The following is a 15,190-nucleotide window of genomic DNA, read 5'->3' as shown; positions in this document are numbered from 1 at the left end:
AAATACGTTTCAATAGCCACAAACCTGTCTTAATCAAATTAATGTCAAATCAATTTGCCCTATTTGTAAATTTGTTGCAACTTGTTCTATGAATATCATATAGCTGGGACAGTTAAAAATGACTGCAATGATCTGCAATTCCTGACAATTTTTCAGGTCCTTTTAGTGCTGTCAATCTCCCATCTCGCCACATCCAAAAGGTCTTCTACAGAGTTCAGATCCGGTGACTGAAGGCCACTGGTGAACACTGAACTCACTGTCTTGTTCATGAAGCCAGTTTGAGATGACTGGAAGCCATGCCATGAAAGATGGTAAATTGTGGCCATTAAGGTATGCACATGATCAACATCAATACTCAAACAGGATGGTTCTCAAGCACTGAGCGCTTGGAATTAAAAGTGTGCCATGAAAACACTGAAAATAGTTTTCTGCTGTTGAAGCCCAGCTGCCTCCAAGTTTGCTGTGCATTCGGAGATGCTTTTCTACTCACCACAATTGCTGAGAGTGGTTGCGATACTGCTAGAGCTCTTTTTCTTTATTATACTGTACCATTCTGAGTACACTCTAGAGACTGCTATGTATAAAAAAAAAAATCACAGTAGATCAGCAGTTATAGAAATACTCAAATCAGCCTCTCGCCAATACAAACCACATCCCACATGTTCTGGAAAACTGAGCTGCTGTGTCACTGATGGGAGGCTGCAAATTGAATTTGCCCCAGAATAGAAAATTATTTGCAATTGAGATCCATAACAGCTTTTTTATTAAATAGTTAAAAATGCAAGTCCAGGTGGTATTAAAACAAGAGGCTTCAGGCCTCAGGAATAGTATGTATTATAGCTGGCAGGAGGCCCTAGAGATGTGGGTCCACTGGCTTTAAGACATTTCAGCTCTCCCAAGATCAGGACACATCAAGGCAACTTAGATGAGCAAGTAACCAAAAAGCAGAGGATCAGCAGTTATCATTTCTTATTGTCTGTTGGTGTCAAGCTCCATGTGGCCTAGTCTCCACTACCCCAGACCTGTGACATGCAAATCTGCATATTTCCATCATTTCTGCGGTTGATCGTTCTGGTCAGCTTTGGGCTCTTTTTTTTTTCTCTCTCTTTAAAAGATTTTCTTGGCACGTTCTGGTCAGCGCTAGAGTTTGGGGTGAGCCTCAACTCAAAGAGAAGGCAAACAAAGCCAAAGCAGCACAATGAGCTCTGCGAGAGGAAATTCCGCAAGAGTACCTTTTGCCATCGTGTGCAGTGAAGACAAAGAAGAAAAGAGAACACTGAGACAAGCTTTGTCTTCAATCTCCAAGGCATTGTCTTTCAATGATAGCTCGGCATTCAGATGCAAAGCTTCACTGTTCAGGAGGGGGAAATTGCCTTTGTGCTGTTGATGGCACAGATTTACCTTGGGCATCTCCACTAATTCAGCATTAAGGACGGAGTCAACAGTGCTGCTTTGCTTATGCACTTCGGCATGGCTTGTACAATTAGTCGCATATTAATCATTATTAGCAATTTTGGGCTCCATGATTTGCTAATCACAAAAGGCTCCAGCTAATGCATCCACTTAGTAGTATGCCTCCTGCATTAAAATTCAAGCGTTACTAGTTGTAAACAACATTACCCACAAACTGAGAGCTTCAAGGAATTAAGCACGGATGCCCAATCTCCACTGAGTGTTCTGTCTGCAGTCTGATGAGCAGCAGGCATCCCCGCAGAGAAAGCAGAGACTACGTATTAAAATGTGCTGTGTATCTCTGCTAACGAGTCAAAGTGAACAATGCGCTAATATTAAACCAGGTTTTAGAAAGCCACAAAAATGAAAGATTGTATAAGGAATCCGTCCTGCTGCCTAGAATTGGACAGACTTGGGTCTCAGATACACAGGCAGAGCTAGGAACAATTGTTTGCGTTAGCCATGGCAAAAAGAAATGCCGTTTTATACACAGCCAATTACTGCTTTGTGCTTTTCCTTACTTAAGGAAAGAGAGAATACTGTGAATTTAATGGTTAGAATAGACAGATCATGCCAGATTCTGTTACCTAGTTTTATATTCTCGTTCGACAGAACATGGGAGAACATCGGGCCCGAGGGGAAGAGCAGTCATCAATATGTATCAGGTGTTGCAGAGGCTGGAGGTACGACGGTCCGTAGAGGTACTTTAATGGTCAAAGAGCCTAAGGCCATTTCAGCCTCAGCAACACAGCACGTTGCAAATGCTGAGAGAAGAGTGTAAAGACATCCCGAGCCACACTCCAGTCTTTCCCAAGCTTTCACCAGAACAACACCCTGATAAACGAGTAATGTGCTACCTTCACAATAAAAGAGCCATTTGCTGATAGAGAAAGCTTGATGTTGACAAGATGATAGAAATGCACATATCTTATTTTCCCATCTTCTAATAATCCTTAAATAAATCCTCTGAGAAATAGCCAGTACCCGATATAAATCGATGCCGACATTCATTTAGTACCTGATTCAATTTTCTGCTAGCTTTCTTTGTCAAATTACACATACGGAAATTTTTTTTTACAGGCCTGATGGAGACATGCTTCATATCCTGAATTCACACTAACAGCCCGTGTCCCACTGGTCCAGAACGCTTCCTCCACCATTAACGTGATTGTGAGCATTGCTGTGGACAGGAATATTAGTAGAGATATTTTCTAATCTGCCCACTGATATTTTACACCATGAAAGTGAGATGTACACACGACACCATTGTGCCTGTTTTGCATAACCTGGGAACAGATCCAGAAACTTCCGGAGAGTCGGCTTAGTTACTAAAAGTACCTCAATATCAGGTCAAAGCTGAGATTCAAAGTGCTGATATTGGGAACATAGAAAAATGGAAAAAGTGGGATTGTAGCAGAAAATTTACAATTTACAAAAAAAAAAAAAAATCATCTCCAAAACCATTTCAGGAAAATATCACTCGTACCATTCAGATGTTCAAAGTCAGGATATTACATAGTGGAAAAAATATATAAAATGACTGATATACAAGATGTGAAACTTTTTATAAATAATAGTAATACTAATAAGTTGGGTGTGACTTATTAAGTCCTGCAAAAGAAGCTTATTAAGGGTAGGTAATTGTACATTTCCATTTTTCCATCTGCAAGGCTTCACACTTGCACTCCATCATACCTGATTGAACACCACATCTATCTGCTCATTACAACTTGCGTCCAATGTCCACATTTAAAATCTGTGTCCCATTTGCCAAAAATCACATCCTCCATAATGAATATGATAATGAGCAGCAGTTTCAGGCTGATATCACCCTGACATACTCTGTGCTGAAATAACAGATAATGAACTTTGAGATATTTTCTGTTTATTGATGTATTACGCTAAACTGTGTTTTTGACTAATACGACACAAAGGACATTAAATGTCTTAAAGCTTAAAGTCAACCACACATTGCTGGGTTGACATACCTTAGCAACAGAAACTTGCAGAGAGTCGGTTTGATAACTAAGAGGACATCAATATCGGGTCTGTATGAGCTGATGCAGAGCTCATATCCAAAACAGAAAAACTGGATCATAAAATGCATCAGTAGTAAACCCCCATATAGTCTGATCCAGTAGTCTTATGAAAATATCTGCCCCAATATGTACACTCAAAATCAGGGGACGATCGTGGAGGCTTTACACACTGAATTATCTACATACAATTGAATCTGAATGCCGTTTTTTCACATTATTCTGAATTTCAGTTGTCACTCAAGGTTGTAAATATCGTTAAAAAAAATCCCACAGCACATAAAAACAGGCTGGTAAATGAAACCAGTCTGAAATACGTTTTCATCTTAACATGTGAGAGAGTCCAATTTGAGCGAAGTCTGTGCTTCGTCACACCTGATTTAACACCACATCTATCTGCTCATTACAAAACCCTTCATCATCAGCAGGGTGCAAAGTGCCAGGGTAGGGGTCTCTGAGAGGCAAAGTGATCAAGCTACTCTCTTATTGCCATTTCTATTTCACATTTACTCGTTTAGCAGACACTTTCCTCCAAGACGAGTTCATCCTCAGCCGAACAGATGAAGGTTCCTCAAAGACCCAACGTGGCCATCTTCACGATACTGCGATTCAAACTCGCAACCTTTCTGTTAGCTGTCCAGAACCTTCTCCTCTGAGTCACCACTTCTACTGCTCTAATGAAGAGATCATACAGACGCAATAACCAGCATCATCCTAATCAGGGAGGACACAATTATTTGGTGAAGCAAAGTAAGGAGATCATCTGGGTTTGATTAAAAACGTCTTCATTGCAGCATTAAACGTTTTTAAGGGGCTTTAAGATCATAAATAGCCTGTGAACAGGATGAAAAGGTGCCAGATGTGACACACTAACAACAGCAGGCTAATTTAGCTAAGATAAAACGTGGTTTCTCAAATTTCTATTTCTTAACGAAGCTCTGAGGGATAGATGGTCATGAATACATTCTGTATCGTGTGTGTGTGTGTGTGTGTGTGTACACTATCTGACTCTCGGCACTTCAGCTGATTGAAAAGTATCACTTCACAAGTCATCTTAATGAATTATGTGTCGTTCAGACCTTTAAGTCAGTCAGTCTTCAGCTAGAAAGTCAAAGTCAAAGCCAGAGCAAAGGCAGTGTTTCCGTTAACACCAACTACAGCAGTGTGGAAAACTTTCAAACAGGGTTTTAACCGTTTTAACCGTCAAAATCCAACCGTAGTGTCTCAACAATAAGACAAACAAAGTCTAAATTAAACATGCTAAAAAACCAGCAGGGTCGATTAAAGTTTTCTTTAAATTATAAAAATTGCATTAAAAGGAAAGAAAAAAGAAAGAAAGGGAGGGGGGGGGGGTTAAGAAATTCATGTGGTCCCGAAACTAGACTCCTTCCTCTTCCTCCTCACACAGTCACCATCATCATCCTCATCCTCCAGTCACACGCACAGCACACGCCACTTAAGCTTTTTTAGAAAATAAAGAGGAAGGACAGAGCAAAGCTGCTAGCTTCGGTCTTAAAGGATAAACGTAAACGACTTTAACGATACAAAACGTGCTCTCTACCTCCAACCCGGTACATATTGGCTGCCATGACTGCCCCCTGCTCCTGGTGTCTCCAGGTAAGGGCTGTGTGCTGCCGCCGCCGTCGCTGCCACTGCCGCCGCTCAGCGCGCTGGAAAATGGTGGCTGGATCAATACGAAGCGGACCAGTCAGCGATCTTAAAGAGACAGTACACTTATTTTTTTAATCTCTTCTCGCGCGAGCGGGGTTAATTAAAGGCGTCTGTTGGAACGGCGCGTGCAATTGGAACGAGGCGCCGGTCGGTGAAACCGGAAGTGAATCCGTTAAAAAAAGAAACTTTAAAAATTTAAAAGAATGAAATTCTGCTGCGTTGCTTCAGAGTTTTACTAGACGAAAAATAACATAACATTTGAGTTCACAATAACCCCAAACACAAGCAAAAGAAAAATATTCACAAAAAAAAAAGAAGAATGAATAAAGTTTCATTTTTATCTAAAATCTAGGCCACCAATGACACCCTCAAGCCATTAGGGGGCCTCAAATCTAGAGCAAGTAAGGTGTTTAACAGCCATTCATTCAGTAACATAATTATCCTGATCAGAAAAAGAGCCTGAATCTTATACACAGGACATGGGGCAGAAATACAGTCAGGATGGGACATGAGTGACGCACACGCATTTATGCATAAAAGAGTCATCAATCCACCATTTTTGAAAGTTGGGAGGAAACCAGAGAACCCAGAGAAAATCCTTGCAAGCACAGGGAAAACTGTACACAGACCGTAAGACAAGCTTCTCAAACCAGGGACTTGGAGCCTCAAGATCAAATCCTTGAAGTAAAACAACTGCACCCATTTATTTACTCCTCACTTTGTCCCCCATAGTATGTCAGCAAATCTGTCAGCAACACACGATGATATGGACTAACTACTCTCACCATCTTCATCAATTGGTCGTCATCAACCGTAGTATCAATGCTGGTAACTGCAGTGTTTCTTTCTGTCTGTTATTCTATTAAATGAAAGGTCTTTCAGACTGTGCTAAGGTTTGTGATTGTAAAACAAAACAAAACAAAAAAACAATGGGGGGAGTTGTGTCCTTATGTTGTAGCTCTCAGAATGATACATACCACTATCAATTTCACAAATTTTCAAATAAGAATACTGTACCACAGGAGTACACTATAGTGAAATAGTGCAAGTTAATACCCAAGACTATAACATTTGTATTTAAGGGACCCCAAAGTCTGTATTTGCACAAGACCCAGAATTTGTGGAACGCCCCAGCTTCCCTACATTAGCACCAAAACTCGCCTTCCTTTGACGGAAGGAAAATTTGAATCACTGCATTTCAGAAATTGCCGTTGTGGGTGGCATAAGTTCCAGAGCTTTTCTGAAGAGAGTGAGTCAGCATGTAAATAAGCAAAGCTGAGCGAAGATTGGGGTGACAGCAGGAAACACTTAGTTGTGTATTACCATGAGACCAACAGCTCTCATTACAACTGACAAAAAACATAAGTTTTAGGTACAGGGCACACCGGGTCTGGATTCAGTGAATGATGGCTGATTGTAATCAGTGAGTTTTGTGGAGATATTTTTTCACAATTATTACTAAAAGAAGTTTAGTATATATCATTTATAGAGCTGGGGAACACTGTGTTATTAGATTCTTTAGTTCACACTTAGTGACTTATCTGCTGTTACTTCTTTTTCATCGGTTCAGGATGCACTAACAAGACACACTACAGTTTGTTTACAGTGGGATTAAATAGAAAATAAATACATGCATTCATTAATACTTTCAAATATGTTTAATCACGAGTCAAATGATTTTCATTAACCAGCTCTTCACAGTTAGCACAGGAACCTCGGTGGGTGCAAATGTTTGTGTTAATGAAATTTATTTAATGTTGGCTTTTTTTAGTTTAAACTTATTTAATTGGCATATTTGTCAGTAACTAAAGAGAGCCGTGCAGCATCTCTTTATCATTCAGTCTGTCCATCTCTCTCACATCCTCATCTGTATAGCATTCAACATTATTTTGAAAATAATAGCAATGAGATGAAACTGAATTGCTTTTTCAATTTTAAGAGCTTACACAATAACCTAAACACTATTTCCTATATTTTTATGGTTGAAATCATCTGTTTTATTCTACTAAAATCTATGAATGCTCCCCAGTGATGTTAGCATGGTAGAAAACGTCTAACTTCTCACTGGAATAACAAAAGTCCAACACCAACCATTATATTCATAATCAACGCAAACACACACACACACACAAATAAATAAATCACAAAAAACATCACAAATAATTCAACATAAGTGTTGTGTATTTTAAGGTTGGTGGGTCCCTTGGCGGTGCTGGTTTTGGAACAGAAGAGCATGTTGGGTGGTTATCATTAGCATAGACTGAGAGGAATGCTGTGGTGTGCATGTCTGATCCACACCATATGAAACCCCAACAAATGCAGCTCTGCCTCCATCTGTAATCTGCAGTCATGTGACAGGCCTCAACCAATGAGACTTTGACCTACCAAACTACCAGTTCCATACTGCTGATCTTTGTCTGCATGTCTGTGTGTGTGTGTGTGTGTGTGTGTGTGTGTGTGTGTGTGTGTGTGTGTGTGTGTGTGTGTGTGTGTGTGTGTGTCTTCTATCTTCTTTATTTTGTCATAATTTTGGTTGTTAATATATCCAAACCTGAGCTTGATCTCATAATCTGTCTAGTACCCTCAGTCAGTTAGGAGAACATGCACTATATCTAGCCTTAAGTTCTTGCACAGTTCTTGTTAATGGGAATCTTTCATTTACAGGCAGTAAATAGCAAAACCACACACTCCACTGAGTTCTGCTTTAAAAGGCATTGTAAACAGGTGTACTTACACATCAGAGTGTAGGAGGTTACACAACTTTATATCCATGTTCCTTTCCTTCTTTCCTATGTGTAACATTGTAAAACAGTTTGCTGGATATGTAGAGATGAGATTCAGGCGCGCACACACACACACACACACACACACACACACACACACACACACACACACACACACACACACACACACACACACCATACACACACACACCACACACACACAAACACACACCACACACAAGAATTTATGCTTGGGCATGTAGTAACATTGATTTTCATTAATTCATGCTGGTGAAAGCTGAATGTCCTAACTGTAAAATCTCCTCCCCTGGAGTGATCTGACAAATCGACGAATTGACAAACTTTATGATCAAACACCAGCATCTGTGATTATTCATAATGAACCCAAAAAGAGAGATGTAGCCATAAAGTCTGATTTATGGCCTAAAAAGTTATCTCTAAGATAAAACTGTGCAAGTTTGTATTTTATAATATTTATTCTAAATGTATTATTAGAAATTCCTCACATTATAATAAAATAGTATCAGGGCTGGCTGACATAAATATACCAGCAGTTATATACCCTCACTGGCTTTATTTATTTATTTATTTATTTATTTTACTTGTCTGTGTCCAATAGCACCAGTAATGGTCATAAAAATATACAAAATATAATAAAGTAGAGACTGTGCTGATTCTTTCTAGCCCATACTATAGATTCATACAGCCTATTGTTCACAATCATGTGAAGTGATTACAGTTTGTTACACTCACCTGAGATTCTAGATTTCTAATTATGATATGGTGTAATACGATAACATAAGAAAAAATTTTCGTCCCACAATTGGGGAAATTTGCATCATTAATACAGCATAGGCATAGCAGCTAAAGATGAGAGAATATCAATGCAAGCTTACTTTGAATTAGAAAAGATATTCTAAAGAGATATATAAAAAAACAAAGGACAACAACAACAACAATAATAATGTAACAGATGCATCAAATAAGTGGTAAATGGTGTAAAACCTGCATGAACAAAGGTATAAATAATGTGTTTAGTTTTTTTACACGTCACTAGATGGCAGCATTGGCTCACAACGCAGTTAAACAACACGTGTTTGTGAAAACAGCACGTGTCTAATAACCCCAGGTTACACAATCAACCAGCATATATGTTACATCTGTTTAATGATGGTTTGGCACGTTGTAGAAGTGTTAGTAGAAGAATAGTCAGAGCAAATTATTATCCTGTTAGATGTAACTTGTATGAATCACCATCAGAGGGCGCTGTTAACTCATTTATAGTCTCTGACCAGCCTTTGTTCTAATATGTTCCTTATTGTATGGTTTCTTGGATCTAATCTCAGGGACTGGTTGCTCTGCAGAGTTTAGAGTATTTCCTTCAACTGATTCACCAGAGCCAACTAACGAGCTCATTATGAGGTGGATCAAGTGTAAATGAAATCAAGGAGAACTTCAGGACCAGGAACTGGACCAGTCCCCAGGAGGTTTCTTTACCTCAGCAAGGATACTGAAAGGCTGGATCCAATCACTTTGAGTGCTAAGCATTGACCAAACACAGATAAGAAACTTTAGAAACATTGGACCTCATCCAACAAGAGCATAATAATGAAAACTCCCAATCTATATAATACCGCTTGCACTGCCAACACAAATCAGTACTGTTTTGCCTTTTGACAGGAGAAAACAGCAATGAAATAATGGTTTCATTGTGCTTCTTTCATCATGAACCATTTCCGTTCCTTTTTAAGGAGTACACATAACCTGGACTCTTTACATACAGATCGTGTGTTCTGTTAAGATGATGGTCTAAGCCTTTTGGGGGTTTTTGGCAAGGAGACAGCACAAAATGCATTCCTTTCCACACGTCAGAGTTTTTGCAGCCAGGACTAGCCTTCACAGGGTAACATTACTTCCGCTACAACAATAACCATGGTTGAGTTGAAGATTAAAAGCTTTTGCTGTGTCCTTTTGTGTCATAGCTTGAACGAAGACCAGAGAAAGTCATGGCTTAGAGCAGCAGTGTCCAATCTTATCTGGAAAGGGGTGGTGTGGGTGCAGGTTTTCATTCCAACCAAGCAGAAGCCACCCCAGAGTCTACTAAAAGCCAAGAACAACTGATAAAACAGGTGGAATCAGGTGTGGCTTCTGCTTGGTTGGAATGAAAACCTGCACCCACACCAGCCCTTTGTGGATAACATTGGACACCGCTGGCTTAAAGTAATCAGGAGGGAGAAATTTATGAATTGTAATACACAAAGGGCGTGTGTGTGGACAGCAGAGATGGGGGATTCGAGTCATATGACTTGACTCGAGTCAGACTTAAGTGGCAAATTTGAGACTTGCTTGACAAAAATTGAAAAAAGACTCGACTTGACTTTGACTTGGCATTCATGACTTGAGACTTGACTCTGACTTGAGTTAAATGATTCAGAGATGGGGGACTCGACTTGACACGAGTCAGACTTAAGTCGCAAATTTGAGACTTGAGATTTGCTTGACAAATACTAAAAAAAGTCTCGACTTGACTTTGACTTGACACTCATGACTTGAGACTTACTTGTGGCTTGCACATGTGTGACTTACTCCCACCACTGGTGGATAGCATTTCATCTCGGTCTCTCATTTTGACACTCAACGGTCTCAGCATGTGCCTCAACTCAATTCTACAGTTCAATTCAGTTCATCAACTCAATTCTACACTACAAATACATTTATCAAAAAGATTCTGTCAGTGAAACCTGTGTACTTGATGGTGCTGCACTACATGCACTTTATGTAGTACTGTGTAGTGTATTTAATTCGTAGTGTTGGACTACTGATCGGAAGGTCATGGGTTCGTACCCCAGGACCAAGCTGCCACTGCTGGGCCCCTGAGCAAGGCCCTTAACCCTCAATTGCTCAGTTGTAAGTCACTCTGGATAAGGGTGTCTTCTAAATGCTGTAAATGTAAATGTAATTCTGTGGCGTTTCTTGTAGTTTTGTGTTTTATGCAGCAACATGGTCCTGGATGAACAATGCTTTCATTTTACTGTACCAGTTGTATCTGGCTGAAATGACAACAAAAGCTTCATGTCATGACACAGTCACCATCAATGCTAAGGTTCATTATCGTAACCTGACCCTTAGATGCGTGAATGAATTCTTCCATGAATAATTTATATTCTTTGTTCAGCTCAGAATCCTTCATCACTGATTGTTCACCCACATTTCTTGACACATCTTTGAAGTTTAATCTCAGCAGCGATGACAAAGATGAAGTAAAAACTTTTTCTATATCTTGGTGTGTCTGTTCTAAAACAATTTGACAGTAAGGCTTGCCAGAAATAATTTTATAATAATTAATATATCATTCAGAATACTCCCAAGTTTTGTAAAAAAAAAAATATATATATATATATAAATGTAATTTACACTCATTGTGTCCTGTTCAGGTCAAATTCACAAATTTATATTTTTACTAGTGTTTTGCATATGTATTATCCGCATTTGAAAATTTGCAAATGTTTGACTGCAGTAATATTTTGTTTCTCATGCTTTTATTGTTGTTCATCAATTGTATTATGAATATTCAAAATATACAATAATGAAACCATTGATCCATTTTAGGTTTTTTTCTAGATTTATGCCACCAAGGTTTATTATAATATATTTTGTTACACAAAATATAACATTATCACAAAAACGGATGACAATTTTATTGTTAAATGTGATCTAGTATTTGCAAACATTAATCACTCATGTTATCTATATTCCTTGGGGTTTTATATAAAGACAATATGTAAAGCAAAATAGTAAAGCACTTTTATTTGTTTGTCTTTTTATTTCTGTAGTGCTTTTAAAACCCTAACGTTACAGGTCGTTTTGACCCGAAGAGTCCAAAGAGTGAACATAACACAGGGGTTAATATCTTGTAAAGTATTCTATAAACATCCAAGGACAAGAGTCAAATGTCAGGAGCAAATTATCATAGATGATTGATAAATTTGCTCGCATTTTGTTGATGATCACCATGTGGGTGGTTATTATTTTTATGAGTATTGGTGTACTTGGAAGTTCATACTCTCAGCTGCTCTGATCAAGCACACGCTCAGTGTCCATCTGCCCTGCCATGCCCTGCTGGGAAATTCCTCTCTTCTCCTCCTCCAGCATGAGGGATAGTGCCAGGAATCCAAGGAGGGAGCATGGCTGTAAAAAAAGAGGACAGCTGCCCCCTCATGGCCTGTGTTGTCCATTCTGCTGTTGGCAGAGAAACAAAGAAATCAAGAAGTGCAAAGAAGGATAGCAGCTACTGTAGTTGAACAGATGGAGGTACAGCCAGGATTAGTGGCTCCAGACCCACATAATGTTGCATGTTCTTCTGTCCAACTGATATACCCAGAACAAAGTGTGTATGAATGTAATTTCATCCAGGATTTATGGATAAACTTTATGCAACACTCAGGGATTTCCCTCACCCAGCTGCACTGGCAGGCAATGCCTCTGAAGTGGTGTTTGGGTCCGGGGTTGGTCTTTTTGTTGTGGGGCCTTGGTTGAGGAAATGTGGCTTGTGTGTCGTGTGTGTGCATAAATAAAATCATGTAACAAACATCATTACCACCCCATCAACGCAGTTCTTTCACTCGGAGTAAACAGTGGGTACAGGGCAAGACTATGACAGCAGACCCAAGATGTTTCCGCCAACACTGTATTTCTCCCAGTTTTATTTCCAGCAAAGCAGCCAGCGTGTTATCATTGATATCAACTCATTTTAATCAACAGTACAATTCATTTTTATAATTGCTGCCTTCTGCCATTGAAACATGCCAGAAACAAATTTGTGATGCAAAACCAGTCTGAGGCCATGGACAACTACAACATTTGCTAACCCTTTGAGCTGGCCCCGAGTTTAAGTAACCACTGCTAGAAGAATGCCAGGAGGAATTCTAGGGCCTCTGACTGGCTAATCCACTGGGCTCCCAGCCCTGGACATTTTCATTCAGTAGGGAACGTTTCCGTTCCCTAGATCCCCTTGTGCTTTGTGTAGTTATGGCCCTTGGAATCACTTCTCTTACCATTACAGTCCCCATGTGAACACATAAATGCATACAATATATGTAATTAAATTCAAAACACACACTGTTTGCAAACTCCTGACCTAATCAAATGTGTTTAACAAAATTATATAGGTATAATACGTAGTAGTTTCTTAAGTGACTAACTGTCCAGAATGTAATCAATACTCAGATCATGTTTAATCAATAATGTAATGAATACGCCATTATTTTTGGGAAACTGACAGCAAAATTCTATTGCAGTAAAACCCATTAGATGTAAGTGAGAAGACAGAGTTTCAAAATTGTGAGTTTATTAAGCAATTTATTTATTAAAAGTAATACACAGTACAATGACATCTCAGTCAGATGATGACTTATGATAGCCATGATGACTTCAGGACTTGTATCATGCACATGTGATCATGTGTTTATTGTTACAAAATGTTCTGACATATACCCATCTCCTGGTGGGTGCCTTTTAACACATTATTACACCCAAGGATTTATACAAGGTAAACATCTGGAGAAACTAAATTAAAATTTCCTTTACCAGAAATATTTTTTTCTGAATAGCAGAACAATTGGTAGAGATACAGCTGGAACAGGTACATAGTCTAAAGACTTTTATGAAGATCATAGATCTTGAGTATTCTGCAACCAGGATATTAGATTCAGTATCTGGATGCCTCTGCCAAGGAGGTTATGACTCGACAATAGCGCATTCAGCCAGATGATAAAAGCAAACACAATCAAAATGACACAAAACACAAAGAAAAGTAACTTTGTCAAATTACATGTAGAAACGTAACAATATAACAACAGCAAACTTAACAATTTTAAAGACACCTGTTATGCATGGAGAAGTGTCCAAGATCCAAGTCTCCAGACTTGCTAGACGTTTCAGGAAGAGGTCCAGTGCTGTTATTCCACAGGACACTTGACTAGTATTAATTGAGGGTGTGCAAATAATTCAAAACCAGAAGAATATATATGCAATATTTTTTTCACTAATGTATTTTAATGAATGCATATCACATAGTATCACAATATAAGTTTCAATATGTTATGTTTAAGCCTTCACTGATCAGCATTATTGTGTAGGTCCAAAACAGATCTGACCCGAGAGACCTGTGCTCTGGCTACAACCTCTAAATTTTGAGATATGTGAACAAAGAATTTCACTCTGCTGTAATGTATATATGACAAAAAAGACTTTAAGGCTGTTCTCAACACGCATCAGTATGACTTTGGTGCCTATGACACAGTCAATGGTTCACTGGCTGTCCTTCCTTGGAACATATTTGGTAGCCACTAACTATTGTTTTGGAGATGCTCAAAGTTCTTTATCACAATTTGGCTCTGGTAAATGTCGATCAGTTCCTTATGCTTGCACACGTTTTATACTTACAACACATCAAATTTAAGAACTGACTTTTCACAATTAGTGATTTCACTAATATATCCCATTCCTTAACAGGTGCCACTGTAACAAGACAATCAATGTTATTCACTTCACCTGTCAGTATTTTTTAATGTTCAGTGTACTCGGTGTAAAAGATTGTGCTGTGATTGCATTGTGTTATTTATTTTAAATATTAATTATTGCTTATTTATCTGAACAATAATTTTGATGTGGACTACACACATCAACCCATGCTAGCTGAAGGATTCCTTCATCTGACTAGTAGGTAATACCTTGGAATTTTGAACCACTGGTATTTTTGAACAGAAACACCAAGCTGCCCATACAGTAACTATCTGACCTCATGGCTGCCCCACCCTTCTGACTAGCCTTTGGAAAAGCATTAGTTTCTCCTTGTGTGCTTAGACAAACATTCACTTGACAATGCTAGGACAGATTTGTAAATACCCAGGCTAAATATAGTGGCCCAGATTACTCAAGCAAGAGCATGAGGTTATAGAGGAGAGGGCAGCTCCCCGAGGAAGGATGTGTGCTGAGAGAGTCGCCATTTCTGCTGAGCAGAAGCTGTGACAGGGCCATGTGTTCAGTCTGGGGGAGGAGAAGAGAGCTTTACTCTTTAAGAGAGCATTACAATCCCATGAATAGGTTTCAAAAACAACATGAAAACTAGGACTTGTCTCTCTCTGTCTGTCTGTCTCCTGTCTCTGTCTCTGTCTCTGTCTCTTTCTCTCTCTCTCTCTCTCTCTCTGTCTGTCTGTCTGTCTGTCTGTCTCTCTCTCTCTCTCTCTCTCTCTCTCTCTCTCTCTCTCTCTCTCTCTCTCACTGTGT

At 39.1% G+C, this 15,190-nt stretch overlaps 1 protein-coding gene across 3 annotated transcripts in view; it reads right to left on the bottom strand.

Annotated features, from left to right (window-relative positions):
- Window positions 1–5,318, bottom strand: part of mta1 (metastasis associated 1) — a 32,461-nt gene extending 27,143 nt beyond the window's left edge. Inside the window, exon 1 of one of the 3 annotated variants that reach the window (XM_027172445.2) lies at window positions 5,050–5,318. In XM_027172445.2, coding sequence (XP_027028246.1) covers window positions 5,050–5,077 — 28 coding nt within the window. In that variant the 5' untranslated portion in view covers window positions 5,078–5,318. The remainder of the gene's footprint in view (window positions 1–5,049) is intronic. The other 2 variants (XM_027172442.2, XM_027172443.2) reach the window with 2 other exon arrangements.
- Window positions 5,319–15,190: the final 9,872 nt, after the last annotated feature.

The sequence above is a fragment of the Tachysurus fulvidraco genome, chromosome 12 (assembly GCF_022655615.1).
Source record: "Tachysurus fulvidraco isolate hzauxx_2018 chromosome 12, HZAU_PFXX_2.0, whole genome shotgun sequence".
In the NCBI taxonomy this organism is placed as follows: domain Eukaryota; kingdom Metazoa; phylum Chordata; class Actinopteri; order Siluriformes; family Bagridae; genus Tachysurus; species Tachysurus fulvidraco.
The sequence above is the reverse complement of the archived record's forward strand: the minus strand, read 5'-3'. Positions and strand labels throughout refer to the sequence as shown.